Consider the following 17317-nt stretch of genomic DNA (forward strand, 5'->3'; position numbering starts at 1 on the left):
TTTCTTCCTAAAAAAAGACAAGAGAGGGAAAAAAAATATGTGAAGATTAGACAGCCAAACTTCTAGTTTTGAGTACCTGCAAAAATCCTACAAGTGAACTTGCAAAATCAGATAGCCTGCTAGTATCTAGCAACCAACCACCAGCATGCACATGGCTCAGAGTCAAATTTTAAGTGCAGAGAGCAGAAGGGACCGAAACGAGTAGTTTGAAGCTGCCACTGCACTTGACCAAAAGGTGTATAGGGGTTTTTCTACTATTTATTGTTTACACGCTATATGAATTTAGGATTCCTTAAGTTCAGAGCCCTGCTTACAAACCTGCCAAAGATAATACAACTTCATTCATTTGCATCATTTGCTGATTATTCTATAACAAGCATGTGTTGTTTTTAACACACAAAATACCAGAAATTAATGTCTCTCTTTTTAAAATTAACGTTTATGATCAGAATAATTTTTTCTCTCTCCACACTGAATAGCTATAGAATTGTTAGCCCCTAAGGTAGTGCAAGCTGGTAGTACTGACCAGAAAATGCTGGGGGATGAGAGTTGTGAAACATATTTTGTCCTACCTGTTTGACTGTACCAGTGTAGCATACTGCATAGCAACCAGTAGTCCTTTCTTCTCTTGTTGATTAAGGTACCCATCTAAGAAGCCAACAGGGTTTTTCTTATCTCAGTCTCACAGTATGTATCTCACATATATGTCTTTGATTCTCTTCCCATAGGAAAGAAAGAAAATACAACTGAAAACATAAGGTATATTTCTCCATCAGGATTTCAACGGAGAAAGCCTGTCTACCTGGACTGTAAGGAGGTACCCACACAGACACAAAGACATCCCCCAGGACTGGTGACACCATTGTTCAGCCTTGCTCTTGCTGAAAAAGTTTCCATACAACGCTGCAACAATGAATTTCCTCCGGCGGCGTCTCTCAGACAGTAGCTTTGTGGCAAATTTGCCCAATGGCTACATGATGGACTTGCAGCGCCCTGACAGCTCCATGAGCTCCCCAGTTTCTCCTGCCACGGAGAGAAAGCATCCACAGCCACCTCAACCCTCACACTCCTCCTCCACTGGCACCAGCATCTTCAGCTCCATCTCCAGTGCCATGAAGCAAACCACACAAGCGGCTGCAGGACTGATCGATCACTCGGTCAGCCCCACACCACCTGTGGCCCAGAAACCCAAGATCCTCCTGGTGATTGATGATGCACACACGGACTGGTAAGGCATCAGCAGTCCTCCTACTGAATTCAGTTTCCTAATGTTTGGGGAATAGAGGGATCTGGGAATCACAGATAATCTGCAGTGGGGTACACCGTTGCCTTCACGTCTAGGTCACCAGCTCTGGCCCCAGGTTGGTTCCTGTCAGATGACTTGCGTAAATGGCAGAGTAGGCTTTTTTCATATCTTTCTTGAAAGAAATGTTCATTTGGTATTCATTGATCAGCTTCCTCGTAGCCTCAATATATGAGTGCACATAGGGCATTCTCTACCCAGCAGGCTTAGCCAAGCTGTCACATCTAGCAATGGTCCTAAGAGGTGTGTTAGTGTTGTGGTTCAGGACCTTAACCCACTGTTTGTACTGGCTCTGAACACTAAAAGGGACCCACTCTCCAGCTCTCAATCTCTCTTGAGCTTTCCTCTGTCTAAAAATTTGTACATAAATTATGAAAAGATAAGCAAGCTTACTGCTGCCTGGTCAAGATTCCTTCACCCACTAAGCATAGCAATAACTATTGGCAAAAGACTCTCAAGCTCAGCTAGGCCTCAAATATGTCTTGTTTATGCAGGTCTCTTTTCAAACAAAAGCATAGAAGTTTGTTTCCTATGATATTGGCTAGCAAAGGACCATCTCCAAAGGGTAGGACAACTGAAGTCTGAAATCTTAGAGAAATTACTTACTGCTTGCTTTTGTTTCATCTGCCAGCTTGTCACAATACAGAAAAAAGGTAAGAGTAGCACAGGTAAGGAGGCAACATTGAAGACTTCAAAATTAAAGAAGTTGGGTTACAAGGTCTTGGCCAAGGGAGGTTTATTTTATTGTTCTTTTCATCCCACACCACTCTTCAGTACAGTTTTCACCTTTGGTCTTCTCTACTTAACCAGAAGAGTGGAGACAAGGTGACACCTGCCTCCCTGGGTGTATCTTCACAAGTCAAGAGCTTTACTCTTACTGAAAAAGGGACCATGACTAAGTACAACTAGGTCAGCTGTCTTCAGCCAACTTGAAGTAAGAGAGGGAAAACAGTGGGATTTTTCTCAAAGGAAGAACAACTTTTTAACTGAGTGGGAAAATCCCTGATAAGGTGATTGTCATATCATATGTTCCACTGACCTCGTGTTTGTCACGGTAACAGCCCCTTAACGCCAGACAGTTCACTCGCCAGCACCAATCTGGCTCAACCAGATCTGATCTCTCTTTCCTGGGTGAACCCACAAGTCTCACTAACCTCAGCCTCTGTGAAGTGTTTTTGCAGTTCCTTGAGGACGCTGCCAGGTGGCAGTCCCTTAACATAGCATCCTCCATCTGGGAATGAGAGTGCCTTTGATGCACAACTCTAGCATCTGGGGCTTAGCTGGCACCGTGTAGTCCAAACACCGTAATCAGAGAGGAAAGCCCAAGCTCAAAGGCCAATCTAGTTTTAACTTGAAATTAATGGTGCTGAAGGTAGTCAGAGGAAAGGACAAGGAGGGGTTGGACTCTGCTGCAGTGTTTTCATGTTTTAAAATACACACTACATTCAAATCTCTGCCTTTATATCTCCCAGCTGCTGTTCTGTCATACAGACTTCGTGGTCTGTGAGCTGAGCTTGCCAAGGAAACAGCAGCTGGGATATATAAAGAGAACCTATGGCTACCCACACTGTCTTCACTCCTCCCCTCATGTAAGTACTCCACGCATCCTGCTGTCTTGGCTGTCCCTCTGCTGTCTATAACTTAGCAGTTTCTAGACATGATACCCCTTTCATTTATCCTTGCTCTGTGCCCATATCTACAAGTCTGCAGGTGTCAAATCTGCTTGCCAAGGCTCCCTGCCTTTATTCTCTTTACTAAGCCTGTGAGGGCACTGCATAAAATTAGTGTATGAATTCATTACTATGCCCTGATATGTGTATGATGTGGAAACCAAGGAAAGAACATTGCTAACCCTTGCCTGCCATGGCTCTTTGTAGCATGAGCAGAAATACATGCTTGGAAACTTTCCCAGCCTAAAGGCAGCAGCACGCGGTCCTTTCTAAGAGAGCGTACCAATGCAACCACTCCAGTGGGCCAGGAGTGCTACTTGGCAGTTGATTTTTGTGTCTCCAGGAAACTCAGCAAGCCCTTGAGAGCAGCACTGAAGTGAAGTGGCTCCATGGCTCCGTGGATGTTTATTTTTGGTAAGGTACTTCTGAGCAATGCAAGTCATCTTCTTGGTCTCAGCCAGGGTGTTATGTGAGTTCAGGCTGAGCAGCCTGAGAAAGCAGAGTTTGCCTTGTGAGAGCACAGCTGATGAAGCTGGTTATCTAGGGATTCTGTCTGTCTACTCTTTATCATGTACAGAGACAGTCCCAGACTTTGGAAGCTGAATAACAGTGTTTTTTTGGTTCTGTGTTGGTGATTTTGTGTTTAGAAGAAGCATCATGTTTGCAATGCATTTCACTTCTGCCTGCTCTGGTTCTTGCTACCTGTGAAACTTTTGCATTTGGTTTTCAAGAAACCCATTCCTTCTCCCTTTGAAACAGTTTACTAGAAAAAATCCTCAAGAAATAACTGCCTTTATTTTAAGGGTGGGGGTGTTTCTATAGTGCCTCCTCCCCCAGAGCAAGTTACACAGGGTTTACAACAAGGACTAGCTTGTTCACGGACAGGAAGGGTGAGAGACAGTGGAATCTGCCATTTGATTTCTCTTCTCCAAATGAAAGCACTTTCTCAGAATTGGAGACTGTAGCAGTATTGCCAAGCCAGACATTAATTTATCATCACTTTGTATTACAGCAAAGAGCTGCAGTTGTGGATTAGGATGAGGTGCTGCACAAGTGCATGACAAAATGCTCTAACAACTCAAATAGGCAAGTGCATGTTGAATGCACTTTAAAGTGATAAAGGACAATCCTTTCTATTTTCAGGGAGCTACTGTGTCTCTGATGGTACAGTATAGCAATCAACTTCTCTCAGAGGCCTGGAGGAAGGAAACAGCACCCATGGTAATCCATGGTTTGTCTTCCGCCGTAAAACCCTTGCGGTTCTTGACATGCAATATGTCTCTGGTTTATTCCAAAGACAAAGTACTATAAAAATAATGTGAGTCCCATAGAATATGATCAGCTGCTTTCTGCATTAGCAGCAGTAAAAGAAAGGTACATTCTATTAAAAGCAAGGGAACTCACCAAGCTTTCTGCTAAAGTGGCAACATTTTGACAAATTTTCCATTCTTCTCCAAGATACAGCTCTAGCACACTGCAAGGAAGCACGCAGTGAATCACCATGTGGAAGATGTGCACAAGAGGAAAATACTGTCACTATAGCTACCTTGTGCTCTTGGCTTTGACAGGCAGCCCTCAGAAGCATGCACATCAGTGAATGTACCTGTGCATCAACACACTAGGGAAAAGCTTGGCTTCTCTTCAGTCATTAATGGTACATTTCTCAGCTGGGAACCTCCACCTGGAGAATGAGGCTCCTTCTTGTGGGCTGGGAGTATCTGTGCCTTGGGAGACTTCCAAAAATGCATCCACAACTCACCTACTCATCTACAACAGCTGCCAGAAAATAAGAAGCTCACACATGAATAAATGTGCCTGTATTAAACACACTGCAAAAGGGAGCAGGACCATGAGGAAGGGGGACAGCAGAACTCCATGCAGTGGCATACAGGCCAGCTCTGGCAGCCCAATCTCAGCCAGGAGGAAAACATCCCACGTCTGGCAACCTCCCCTCCCAACGTGCTATTAAGTAAAATTGTGCTCTTGCTGGATTGAATTTCTCAGCAGATCAAACAGGATTTAGTGCTGAGAATTGTTAACCCCCATCCTCTGTGAAAGTGCTCAGCTTTCTAGCCTAATGCCTCATGTTTAAACAGCTTATTGGGGAAGTGATCAAGCACAGCTAAGGCTCCTATTAAGCACAAATGCTAAAAGCATTGCTTCCTGGACTAGTCAGCATAACAAAGTTGTTCTTGTCGTGTTTTTTTAGATATCTTAGGTACATTTGTGAAGTAGCTCATGCCGCTTTTCAAAGTCATTGGTGTGTTTTGTCCATATTTCAGTCCATTCCAAGAGCTAACAGAGCTTCGTGCTGTCTTGCACAAAACACATGTAACCCTATGTACAGCAGTTCTACGTGAGAGGATTGTGACATGCATATTTCACCAAAAAAATAAGTCACAGAGGACATGTTAGGAGTCACAAAATTGCATTGTTTTTTCTCCCATTTACTTGACAGCCAAATCTGCCTGAACATCCTGTCTCCAAAAATTTTAAGATGAAGAAAGAGAAAAACTGTGGTTAATACTGAATGGAATCCTCTTAATACATCTGAAATGGTTCTTTGTATAACAGTAATGTCATTATTCAGGTCTAATTATGGACTGATTTGACAGGATTACTGTTTTATACTGTTCAGAGGAAATTATCAACTTTTTTTTAAATAAAATCAATTTTTACTTCTGATAATACAGGACAATACTGAGCTTTAAGCACGTCATTTGCCTAAAAATAAGATTGGTCAAATAATAACACTCTAATACTGATTTTTAGTAACATGGGAGTTCTTAAATCATAATTTCTTTTTTCAAGGAATTCCTTTTCAAAAATATTCAACAAGTGTCATGAGTCATTTCATGTTTTCAGTAGGCTGAAGGTGATATGTTAAGGCTCCCACTAAGAGAAGTATTTCTGTACCCAACTCATTTAAATATAATGGGAAGTTTTGGACTTCAATTGAACTTAGGAATTTGCTGGTTAAATTGCAAATTTTGTCTATGTTTCCTGCTAAGAAGTCCCAGATCTTTTAACATAGTGGTAACGGGCAATAAGTTATTATGAATTAGCTTTTTTTACACAGTGGTGACCTTTTAAGATTTCACAAGTTCTGTGCAGCAATGCAGCTATAATTTAAAAAAACCTAGGGATAAAAATTCACGTTTTCACAAATCTGGATGAAAAACCCTTTTATGTTCATCATTTAGCCACATATACCCAGTACTGAAGATTTCTGTTCCTATAATTATTGTCAAATTCTGCTTCTTGAGAAAGGGAAAGGGGAAAGAGGAGGTAAGTTTGTGGTAAACGGGTGTACGTGTGTTTGTGCACATGTGCACACTTGAAAGCAGCCTGAAGAGTTTCTGTAGTCCCTAGTATACAGGCACAGGGGTGAAAAGGAGGCAAGACTGTCAAAAGTATTCAAGACATTGCATTTATCACATCGCTTTCCAGTCTGTTTTAGGTATATCACCGTCCTGTCTGTCTGTATTTTTGTCCTGCATATGTAAAGCAGCTTGGGATCTAGCCCCCGTAATGAAAAGTGATACAGAAATGTAAAGGATTAGTATCATTACAAAAATAGACACAAGGAGTATGGAAAACATTCCCCACCAGGTTATAACTATGCTAATGCAAGTCAAATCTCGGACCTTAATTGCTTTACCAGAGTTCCTATAAATGCATAGAATTTAACCTCAGAATGTCCTACCTAGTTTTTTTAAAAAACCAAACCAACCCTCAGATAGATTTCTCAAGATTTGTGAGACAGAGTTCTTCTGGCTGAAAGTCCGCAGTCCTGCCCCAGCGTTGGTTCAAGTTAGACCAGTTCTCCTGCTCCTCAAGTTCAGGGAGAACAGAAGTGGGCTGGAAAAAAATATTGCCAAATCCTCAACAAAAATGATACCCCTTGAAAACGGCTCCAGGCCATACCATGTAAATTTAGCAACATGGAAATATTCCAGAAATGCATTATTTTGATAATACACAAAATAAAATTGCTGCCTCATTTTGTACTTAAAGCAGTACCCCACCTCCACTGCCTAACCCCCTGCCCTGCTCCCCTGGCCCCAGCTCTTTGTGGCCAGAAGGAATGTGACCACAGTATAGCCTGGGTGGGGGACCAGACCTACAACAAAGTGTCTTTCCTATTCTGACAGCTCATAGAAGCCCAAAAAGCTGTGCCCAAAAGCAATAGTGCTGCACTAACTAGTGCTTCTTCTCTTGGATGAGGGGGGATGGCTTTGATTACCCCTTTTTGACGAGCAGGAGGTGGCACAGGAAGATGCTGGGAGGTCAGTATTGTGTGGGACTCCATAATTCCTTGAATAGAAAGAGTGGCCTGAATGGTTGTGTCTGCGATCGTTAAAGTGCTGGTGGCTTGCCAACCCAGGTCTCCTCGAAAACAGGCCTTCAGTTCCCTCAGAGAAAGAGAAGACTCACAAAAGACTTTTAAAACCCTTCTCCCTTCCTGCCCCAGAGCTTCCCTTTCTGTGTGTGTTCAAGCCAAGAAAATCCTCCCAGCCCTGTAGGGTGGGACCATCAAGGACCTCATCACGAGGACTTCCTTTATCCAAAAAAAAACCTAACCCATACCACCATCAGAGCCCAATACAAACCCCTTTGGAGAGTCATTTCTTCCCTTGGTGTGATCCCATAATAATAATGCCTTAGAGATGGTTTTACAGTAACCAGAGTGGGCTGGGTTTTATGGTTCTTCCCAGAAGGCAACAAAAGAAGTCTGTTCCCACGGCCTGACCTTGGACACAGAGGACATACCTGCGGTGCTGCAGAACTGGCTCTCCATTTGGTGGCTACAGTAAGCCAAGTGATGACAACACCGAGAGCAAGGTGACCTTGCCCTGAGGAGGCACAGAGCTGATCACAGCAGTATTGTGTCCTGGGGATGGAGCGGAAACTTTTATGGAGCTCCTGGAAAAGTATCAGTGTATTTAGGGTTACCTTTTGACCCAACCCAAACCTGAAATTTACCTCTTGGTCCCTCACTGTCTGTATGTACAGTGTGAATACCCTTTTTATCTTTCTGCACTAGCCTGTGGTCCATTTAACCTTTAATTCCAACCTTGTTTTCTGAGGTGTCAAAGCACACATCCATCACACTTATCCATCTTTAATATTCTGACACTCTCCAGCCCTGGCCCAAGGCAGTACTACAAATTAAATATAAACTGCCAACCATTCCATCCCACAGGTGAACAGTGCATAAAGGACTCTGGGCCAGAGCAGATGTGGACAAAAGCTCCAGCAGCTTATAGACCTTAGCATTTGTAGTGATTTTTCTCATTCCTATACCCTGGGCAGTCAGGACTTGTCAATCTCAAAATTCCTTATCATGTACAGCTGAGAATTGTTAAAGTGGGGAAAAGCGGTGAAGGAGTTGAGAACTGGCTCCTCAAAGGAAAACCTCCCTTGTTTTTACCCCTGAAATAAAAAGGGCACAAATGCATTTCTCCTCCCCCCAGTGTGTGGGGGCTGGGGGGGTCGGGGCATTCCAGCAGCTGCTGGCCAGTATCCTGGAAACTGTCTCCTTTTTCCCAGTCCCAGCCCCTTTTATGAAGGAGACAATGCGGACATACAGTGAGTGCCTTGTGCATCACTTGGGCCCCCAGGCGCTTTGACACAGGGATTTCATACGGTGCCTAACCCCCTCCCCACCCTTCCTGAGGTGCCCCCACACCCAATCCAGGGGGGGCTTCAGCCTTGCCTTTTCCAGGATGATCCAGAAAGAAATTGCATGTCTTATTTTCCCAAGGGGCTTGAGAGAAATATGTGTAATGTGATACCAAGGAAATAATTCAGATAGTTCCAGAATTTACCCATGGATGTTTTTTAGTTTGTTTACCCAAGTCTCTTCTTCATCATTTGTCTCCTTCTTTTTTACACTCGGTCCCTTGCCCACCTGCCCCAAGGGTCCCATAGGACCTGCTCTTCTTCCTGTTCCAGATAGGAAGCCATCTCCATCCAAAGTGTGGCTTGGCTTTCTTTGCTTGTTATGTCTTGATCCAGAGACACAAGCTCAGCCAGAGGATTTGGAGGAATTTGCCATTACAATATCCTAGTGTCTTTCTTTGGCATGCTGTCAGTGATACTGAGCCCATTTTTGGGTTGAGGGTAAAAGCCAGCTCCCAGGTTTGTAGCTCAAGGCCTCTCTTGAACAGTGATACCCAAAAAAGTACCTGGGTTCACTCATATCACAGGGCATTTGGGCTCAGGCATATTTGTTCATCTGAAGGATGGCTTCCTGGTTTCCAAGACATTCTACCAGCATTACAATATTTGCTAAATCAGCTCCACTGAGGTCTCTCACAGGAAGATCTGAGCTGAATTTCTTTGATTTCTTCCTATCCTAGAAAATTGCTCCATACAGGAGCCATTTTGCAGGATAGCCTGAAGAAGTCCCATGAATTTAATGTGAAATACTAGCCTGTCTGCAAAACTGCATAATGTGTCATAACTTCTGCTTCACCTAGATAATGGACCTGCAGGAACAGTTTTAAACTTTGAATCATGGCACTCCTTCAGACCATCCCAATCATTTCAAATCCCTTACCTGTCCCGGCTAATGCCTTCTCCATGCTCAGGCCACTGTTCTGCACCTTTTCTTCCAGGGGCTGCAGGCTAGTGTCACCTGTACCCAGGGAAGAGCTCCTTGGGCTTGATAACTGAGCATCTTTTCCTATTCCTCCCCTGTGCAGATCATTTTCCAGCCTGACAGAAGTTGTGCAGCCCCCTGCTGTACCTCTGATGCCTCCTTCACAGAAATCCAGAGGAAAACACCGAAGAATTCCTCTGAAGCAGCTTGGATTTATTCCTTTGCACCAAGAGAGAAAAGTAGACAAAAGAAAGAAGAAAGTTGTCTCCAGAAGAGACAACACAAGCTCTTCACAAATAGCTTCTTCCGGACCAGCAAGCTGGTCTAGCGGAAGGTGTCCCTGCCCATGGCAGTGGGGTTGGAACTGGATGATCTTTAAGGTCCCTTCCAATGCAAACCATTCTATGATTCCATGATTTCTGTGCTGAGCATGTATATTGGCTGACGGGTTGAGTACTCATTACACCAACTTTTGTTTTAAAGAAGAAAGAGGACAGGGCTGATGAAACCAGTTATTTATCATACAGAGAAGAAAGACAAGAGAATCTGTGCTCTCCTAATAGAAGTAGCTTGTCAGTTGGGGTCTTTTGTTGATGATCCTGGTAGCCCCTACTCCATGCGTGGAAGTTGCTTCTCTTGTGCCATGTGTCCCCATGACACGAGAGCAGCACAGCAGTGCAGGCTTGCCCTGGCTACCATACCCACAGCCCACTGGCCCAGCTCTACCTCCCCTGGGCCTGGTGACATGTGAGGAGAGGGGATGTCATGCCCCATGAGCACTGACTCTCTGTGTTTGCAGTCCACGAGCATTAGCACAAAGGTGCAGGGGAGCACATGGATTAAGGCAGCCCTCGCATGGGTACTGTGCAAGCTCTTGGTGATGCCAGAGGGATAATTCAAGTGTCTCACAGGTGTGTTTGCAGACTTGGTTCAGTGCTAGCATCCCTTGCTCAAACAGATGCTTTCCAAACACCTAAGGGCATGAATGTTATACATGGACTTTCTGTGAATTAGCCTTATGGAGGTAACTGGAGGTGAATAGAACATCAATTTTTTCCTTGCTGCTGTTAGGGATACACTCCATATATAACAGAATATTGTGCATATACTTCCTGCAGTCATGATCATTGAGGCAGACTGGGGCTGGTTTAAAGAATGTCTCTGGAAATTAAGCTTCTATTATTTCCAGATTATTGTATAAGAAGTATTGGGATTCTTATGTCCCTGTAATCATGCCAGAGCTGAGGCAGAAAGCAGAACTTTTGTTTGTCTGATGTCTTTGCACCCAGAAAATATGTTCTTCTCCAGAGCATGCAGCTTCTTCATCAGAAAAAGAGAGGAGTTCAAGACAGGCTTTCTCCCTGGAAGCCAGACCTTTTATGTTTATTATGATGCTTCTTCCCTCCCAGTCAGTGTGGCCACATCTAGATGGATTGCCTAGCACCCTAAATGCCACTCAGGAACTTCTCCTGAGCATGGCTCTGCAGTTTTTTTTCAGTCAAAACATGTTTACATACTAATTTACCAACATCACAGCAAGCGCACCAACCCATCTGCGCCCTGCTTAGCCAAATTATAACTCTGTGTTCTGGCGGGCTGAACATTTGACATTCTTTAAAATAAATGGGTGGCCAGCCAAGTGGTGGTCAGTGCTGAAAGCTGCCTGGGAGAGGTGGTGGGTTTGTGTGGCCAGTGCCTTGCCCAGTGTCCCAAGCTGGGGGGTGCCAGACAGCCCCCCTCCTGGGGCGATGAGCTGCTCCCCTCGTCACTGGCTGTTGGCTGTGCTGGAGATGAGTTGGAATGTTTCTGAGGCTTTCCAGGAAGGTTTTTAACTCGTCTTCTGGGCACCACTCCTTTGCTGCACTACAAGCAGCCTAAATAACTCTGCAGCAGTCAAGTCCCAGGCAGAGGTCTGGAAGAGACTTGCTCGGGTGGTTTGGAGGCAGCATCTACAAAAGTCTTGTACTGTCATGAGACTGCCAGAAACTTCCACCTATCTTTCTCATGCATCCCCACCAGAGCAGTGTGGTCTTCCTTTTCTCCATCTCATGTCCACTGTAAGGACCAGAAGCCATTTCATGAATTGTGCAGAACTAACCGAATGACAGACTCTCTCTTTTACGAGATACGTATGATGTTTCCACAGCATCTGCAATGATTCCAGCTTGCTTAAAATTTCAGGGGCTCCAGGGTGATGCTAAGGCCATTTTTCATTTCAACACGCTCACCTCTACTTCCCAGGGGCTCCAAAACCCCAGGTGTGAATTGAAAGCATCACTCCATCCATTTCAGAGATGTTCCAGTAAAAAACATTTTATTCTTACCCTGGGCTGTGTCAAAATGATGGGCAGACCAAAATATTTGGCTGCAAATTACTTAGCACCTGTAGTCTCCAGAGACACTAGGAGCAGGTTAAGCCTCTTGGGGAAAGTGATACAAAGTCTTGGAATTAAAGTGATACATTGTGCTGTTAAAGGAAAGTTACCTCAGACATTGGATGAGACAACCTGTATGGAAAGAGGAATAAGATGGAGATGTCACGCAGTGTCTAAGTTGTGGTCCCTTGCTCTACTCCAGTGATTCCTAACACTGGATGTGCCCGCAATGTGACTATCCATGAGCACAGCCAGTACTGTAGAGATGAGAAAGAGGATTTTTTTTAACTGCGTGAAGGCTCGTTTCCTGGACCAGGCAGTGGAAGCCTCTTTGCTCCACCTGTACCGGGCTGAAGCCTGTGGTTAATCGCACTTCATTACAAGCTGAAACAAAGCAGCACCAAGGAGTTTGTAACCAGCTGGTCGGCAAAGAGGAGAGGCCATAGAGGGAGGAAGTGTGTTTCATAAATGTGGGTAAGGAGTATATATTATGAGCATGCTGGGAATAAAAACCAGTGAATAGTGTGCCTCAAATTTCAGACCAGTTCCTGTGGGCCCTCTTAAAGCTTATTTCAGTTTTTAAGGAGTCACTGGTTACAGTAATATCCCCAATGTTTAGGAGTGAGGAATGTTGCCAGACCCTCTAGAGTCATGCATCCAGAAATTTAATGGAATTATTAAGTGCATTTAGAGTTCCTGTTTATTGTTAGAGGCGTGATGTCTTAGCTTGTCTGCTGAGTTGCTTTTTTTCCTGCAACACTCATAAATTCAAAAAAAAAAAAAAAGAGGAAAAACGGCCAGAGCTCGCTTTTTATACTGGACAGGGGTTGTCCAAGTCACTTGGTCTTGGTCACACCTGGCTGCTACATTGTCCCTCACTGACACTTATGCAGAAGTCTTATTGGCACATTATGCTGATGGATGGGCTGCCTGAGAAGGGAAGCCTTCAGATATCCCCATTAGAATGAAGTGGAAAACTTTTGACAATTTTTATGTCTTTTTCTACTAAAATGAAAAGTTTTTATTTGGTTTTGAGCCAGAATGACAAAACAAAACAACCTCTTTATTTACATACATTTCACATTTCTGGGGGAGGGGAGCATTCAGCTAGAAAATTATGTGTGTTTCAGCCATGGGGAAAATTGCCTTCCTACTGTCTCTCCTTTTTTTATAGGAACAAATAGACACAGTGAAAATGTGAGCCAGCTTTTTTTTTTTTTTTTTTTTTTGCTAATACTATAAAATAGGGAGCAAAGCCGGCTTCTCCTCATTTTCCTTTACTTCTTTATTCTATCCTGTCTTTGCCAACTGGAAACAGAACCTGGAGTTACTTTGTCTCTGGAAACAGCTCTTGCAGGGCTAAACTGTTTTCAGCGTTTTCCAAGTAGAAGAGCCTTTTGGAGCCCACATGGCCTTCTTAAAGTTTATAGGGGAGGAGGTCTGAGAAAATAAATTCATATTTTCTTCTGTCCAACTTGTTTGGTGAGAGAAAGAATTGGGGAGAAATATTTATAGGCAAAATTATATTAGCAATTTCCCCCATGACTAATCAATATAAGGGGCATTATACACAAATATGAATCCAAAAAGCCTAAACTGCCTGGTTTTTTCTTATGTTTTCTTCTCCAACACTACTGTCAGCCTCCCCCTCTCATGAACAACTGATGCTTCTGAAAGTGCTTTGTTGTCTGCACAGCATAGGGAGCTAGGAGCAGAGGTGGTGGGAAGTGTATGTCCTTCTCACAACAGTGTTCAACTCCAGAGCAAACACAGTTTCTCAGTTCAGGAGAAGAAATCCCTCATTAGTGACACTGCAGATGCAGTTACAATTTCTCTAAATCAGTAGCAGAAAAAAACAAAACTGAAAAGCAGCTCTGTAGCGAGAGAGCATAAGAATAGGCTTCACAAATACTTCAGCTGTGATGACAAAGATCCTTGCTCAACATCAGAAGAAGCTTCTGATGCCATGCCATGTGTTGGTCTCCTTTAACAGAATAAAGACTGAGTATTAAATGAAATATAGCAAGGAATCATTGATTAGAGTTGTTCTCTGGAAAAGATTAAGAGAGCATTTGGATTTCAGTTTGAAAATAAAATGAAAAACTAACAAGCCTTGAAGGAACTTTCCAATGTGGTTTTCATCTGGCTTGGCAGGTTTCTCCTGGAGAACAGAAAGCTGAAAGAAGATAGGAATTAGGGAAACATGCTGTGACCCAAATAGAAATTCTTCATCAAAAAGGGAAATGCAGAAGCAAAGCAGTATATAATGAAAGCCAAAAATCTTATTTAACCATGTTTGTCTCTCTTGTTTCTTCTGTAGGGCCAAGTATTTCCAGGGGAAGAAGGTGAATGGAGAATTTGATATCCGAGTGGAACAGGTCTGTGACAACTAAATTTCCCTCTAAGAAATGTGTGCACAGGGCTGAGGTCTTAAGAGAGATAATCTGTCAGTATTAATTCTCTTGAAAAAAGGAACTAATGAGGAATTTTAAGATATGTCCATTTTATAGAATTGCAGAAGCTGTAAATGAAAATATCTTATCCTTTGCAAAATCAGTTGCTGTTTCACCTTAAAATTACATTTGTTGTTCTGGTGATAGGATTATAATTTTTTCCATTGGAAGACTACTTCATAGCTCCATATATATACTTGCCTGAAAAGATGCAAAGCTGGTATGCCACAGTACATGCTGTTGCCAAAGTAGTAATTATTACTAATAACCATCTGTTGGGACCTAACTTGAAAGCAGGAGTAAGAAGAGAGAAGATGTAGGGATGAGATGGTGATCCTGAAGGAATCATATGCTTGTTTTATACTAATTGGGGCTATAAAACTGCTAGGGTGGATAAAGAAAGCTGGTGAATGTTGTTTGAATGACCTGATATTTTTTGTTTTTATAAAGCTGTTGATTCGGTATCAGGTGTGTACAGATTATTAACGCAGTGGTTTCAAAGACATTCTCAGGACTCATTGCCCTTGTAAAGGTGTTTCTGCTCTTGTCAAAGGCGTCCTGTCCAGTTGCCTCTAAACTGTACATAAGCACGTATGTTCTGATCAAATTGTGTCTGGGACAGAAAAGTTAAAAAGTCATTTTTTGCAACTATGATACTTCAAATACTTAATTTTTTTCTTTTTATTGATGTCACACTTGTCAGTACTCGGTGGTATTAGCAAGAATAATTCTTTCTTACACTTCCTTATCAAAGTCTTTATTTTGCTGGCTGCCTTAGGAATTACCCGAAGAGAATAGGAAAAATAAAAAATAAAAAAATCATGCTTCTCACTTAGAAACATGAAATCAAATAATTTAAGTTTGCCCTTCAAGCCTCTGATCCAATCCTCTCCATCATTCAGAGCAGGATTAGCTTCAAAGGTCGACCTGATACTCTGCAAAATGACCTGTTAATTCTTTCCAAAACCTCTTCTCTTCCTTTTCCCTCATAGTCCTTCTCCTCAAATGTTATTGCACTTGAGGTCCTTATAAAAGAACTCTCTTCAAATGGTTGATGAGTGCAGGATAGAAGGGGACTCTTGACTGCTGATGGGCTAAACCCAGTTGTGACCCTTTTCATTGTCACAAGGTAGCTTATTGCACTTCCCCAAGGACTCTTTCAGGGAGACTTTCCTGTCTATGTCTTGAAAGCCTACACGTAGGCAGAATATCCATGTTTGAGAGGAGGCAACAATTTGCTCCAACAAAACCCCATAAGGCTGGTGTGATTCTGCTGGTGAGAACCATGGCCAGGCCCCCTGCAGCTTTCTTTAAATACCCAACACAGTGACTGCAGCTCTGCCCAAGGGAATGAAGCCTGCAGTGGGTAGCAAGTGACAGCTGAGGAACTGAGAACAAGGATCCTGGCTGTTTCCCCTTGTCCCCTCCCTGCCCCTCAGATCAGGCAGCTCAGCCTCCACTTAGCAGGCAGGGAACTGCTCTTGACTCCTCCAGACCTCAAAAGGAGAAAGGACAACCACTTTTCCCAGCTGGATCACTATCTGTCAAGGGAAACACAGAAGCTGCATTGTAATGCGCAGTCCTTGAATCTGACCTCAGGCCTCTCTGCTTATCATTGAGGCCAAGAGAGGGTCACTGCTTTCTTCAGGTTTGGGCTTTCTGTCCCCTTCTGATTTTGCCCGTTCATCCTTGCTCGGTATTTTTTGATATTTAATTTTCATTCATTGCTCTTACCATGATTATCTGGAGCCTTCCTAGCTTCTTCACTCTCTTCCTCAAGCACAGTCCAGGAACCTTAACTCTTGTGAAAACAGGTCCCCTGAGGCTGAATGCTGATCCTCTTTACCTGAAAAATTAATATTCTTCCACAGTCTTCTTATGGGAGAAAAAAAAAAAGGCAGGGAATACCTGTGTGTTTACCAACCTGGTCTACACCTTTCTCTTTGAGTTCCCAGTCACCAGTCTTCACTACTATAACTCCCCTATGAATGGCACACAGAGAGTGCCATGACGCACAAACCCTAACCTTGCTCTTCAGTTCTGAAAAAACTCCGCATCAGATCAAGGTTTGACTCTCAGGCACCTCCTGAATCATTTGGTCTGCTCGGTAAGTTCATTTAGTTTTTCAGTTTTCCATTTGATCCTGTTTCAGATAACCACACATTATTGTCTGAGCCAGAAATACAGTTTGCCTTGGGTATTTTTTTTTGTATTTTATAGGAAAAAAAAAACCCTTTGATCTGAAAAGCTAAATAATAAAGAAGTTTGAATGGCAGAAAGCAAAGAAAGGAAATATCCAAATGTTAAATAGTCTTGAAAAACCACATTGGGAAAAAAGAACTGCCCTATTTTTTCTGACCCTGCTAATTCTTTTGCCATTCTTCCAGGATGCTCTGTACTTGGTTTAGACTTTTTCTCCTCTTTCATATGCATCTCCATTCCATCTTGATTCTTTCCTAGCAAGCCATTTTAGCAATCTTTGGGGGAAGCAGAGCAGGATAGTAGGTGCTATTTTTTTGAAGTCATGACATCACTTATTTGTAGTAGAGCAGTATTGCTGAAAGCAGCATTGTCTCTCCCTCTCTCAACAGCGGGAAGTCAGTTATCTAATCTGGTTATACACCCCTACCAGCTCTCTGAGCTGCCTCTCCCCCTTGGCTGTCGTTTGAGGAATGCAAGACATATGTGATCATGCTGTCTCGTCCTGCATATCTCCCACACCCAACACTGTGGAAAGCATTGGCTGATTTCAGCCGAATTGGAGAAACAGGCAGAAGTTTCAAGATACGGAGTTTCTGCAAGAGGTGAATTCAGTTCATATTGGGCACTGAATAATACACAAGGATGAGACTGTTCAATGCCATCCTGCTGCTCAGGGAGCTACTTCTGCGAGTCTCAGCTTTAGTGAA

The 17317-nt window shown here is 43.1% G+C and overlaps 1 protein-coding gene across 2 annotated transcripts in view; it reads left to right on the forward strand.

Moving 5' to 3' along the window:
* The window catches only part of SYN3 (synapsin III), a 206236-nt gene that overhangs the window by 25895 nt on the left and 163024 nt on the right, over positions 1 to 17317 (forward strand). For both annotated transcript variants that reach the window (XM_027715078.2, XM_027715080.2), the window contains exons 3-4: positions 729 to 1228; positions 14276 to 14333. In XM_027715078.2, coding sequence (XP_027570879.1) covers positions 912 to 1228; positions 14276 to 14333 — 375 coding nt within the window. In that variant the 5' untranslated portion in view covers positions 729 to 911. The remainder of the gene's footprint in view (positions 1 to 728; positions 1229 to 14275; positions 14334 to 17317) is intronic.

This window comes from Pipra filicauda, unplaced genomic scaffold (genome assembly GCF_003945595.2).
Source record: "Pipra filicauda isolate LSUMZ 115617 unplaced genomic scaffold, ASM394559v2 scaffold201_size1378038_pilon, whole genome shotgun sequence".
NCBI lineage: Eukaryota > Metazoa > Chordata > Aves > Passeriformes > Pipridae > Pipra > Pipra filicauda.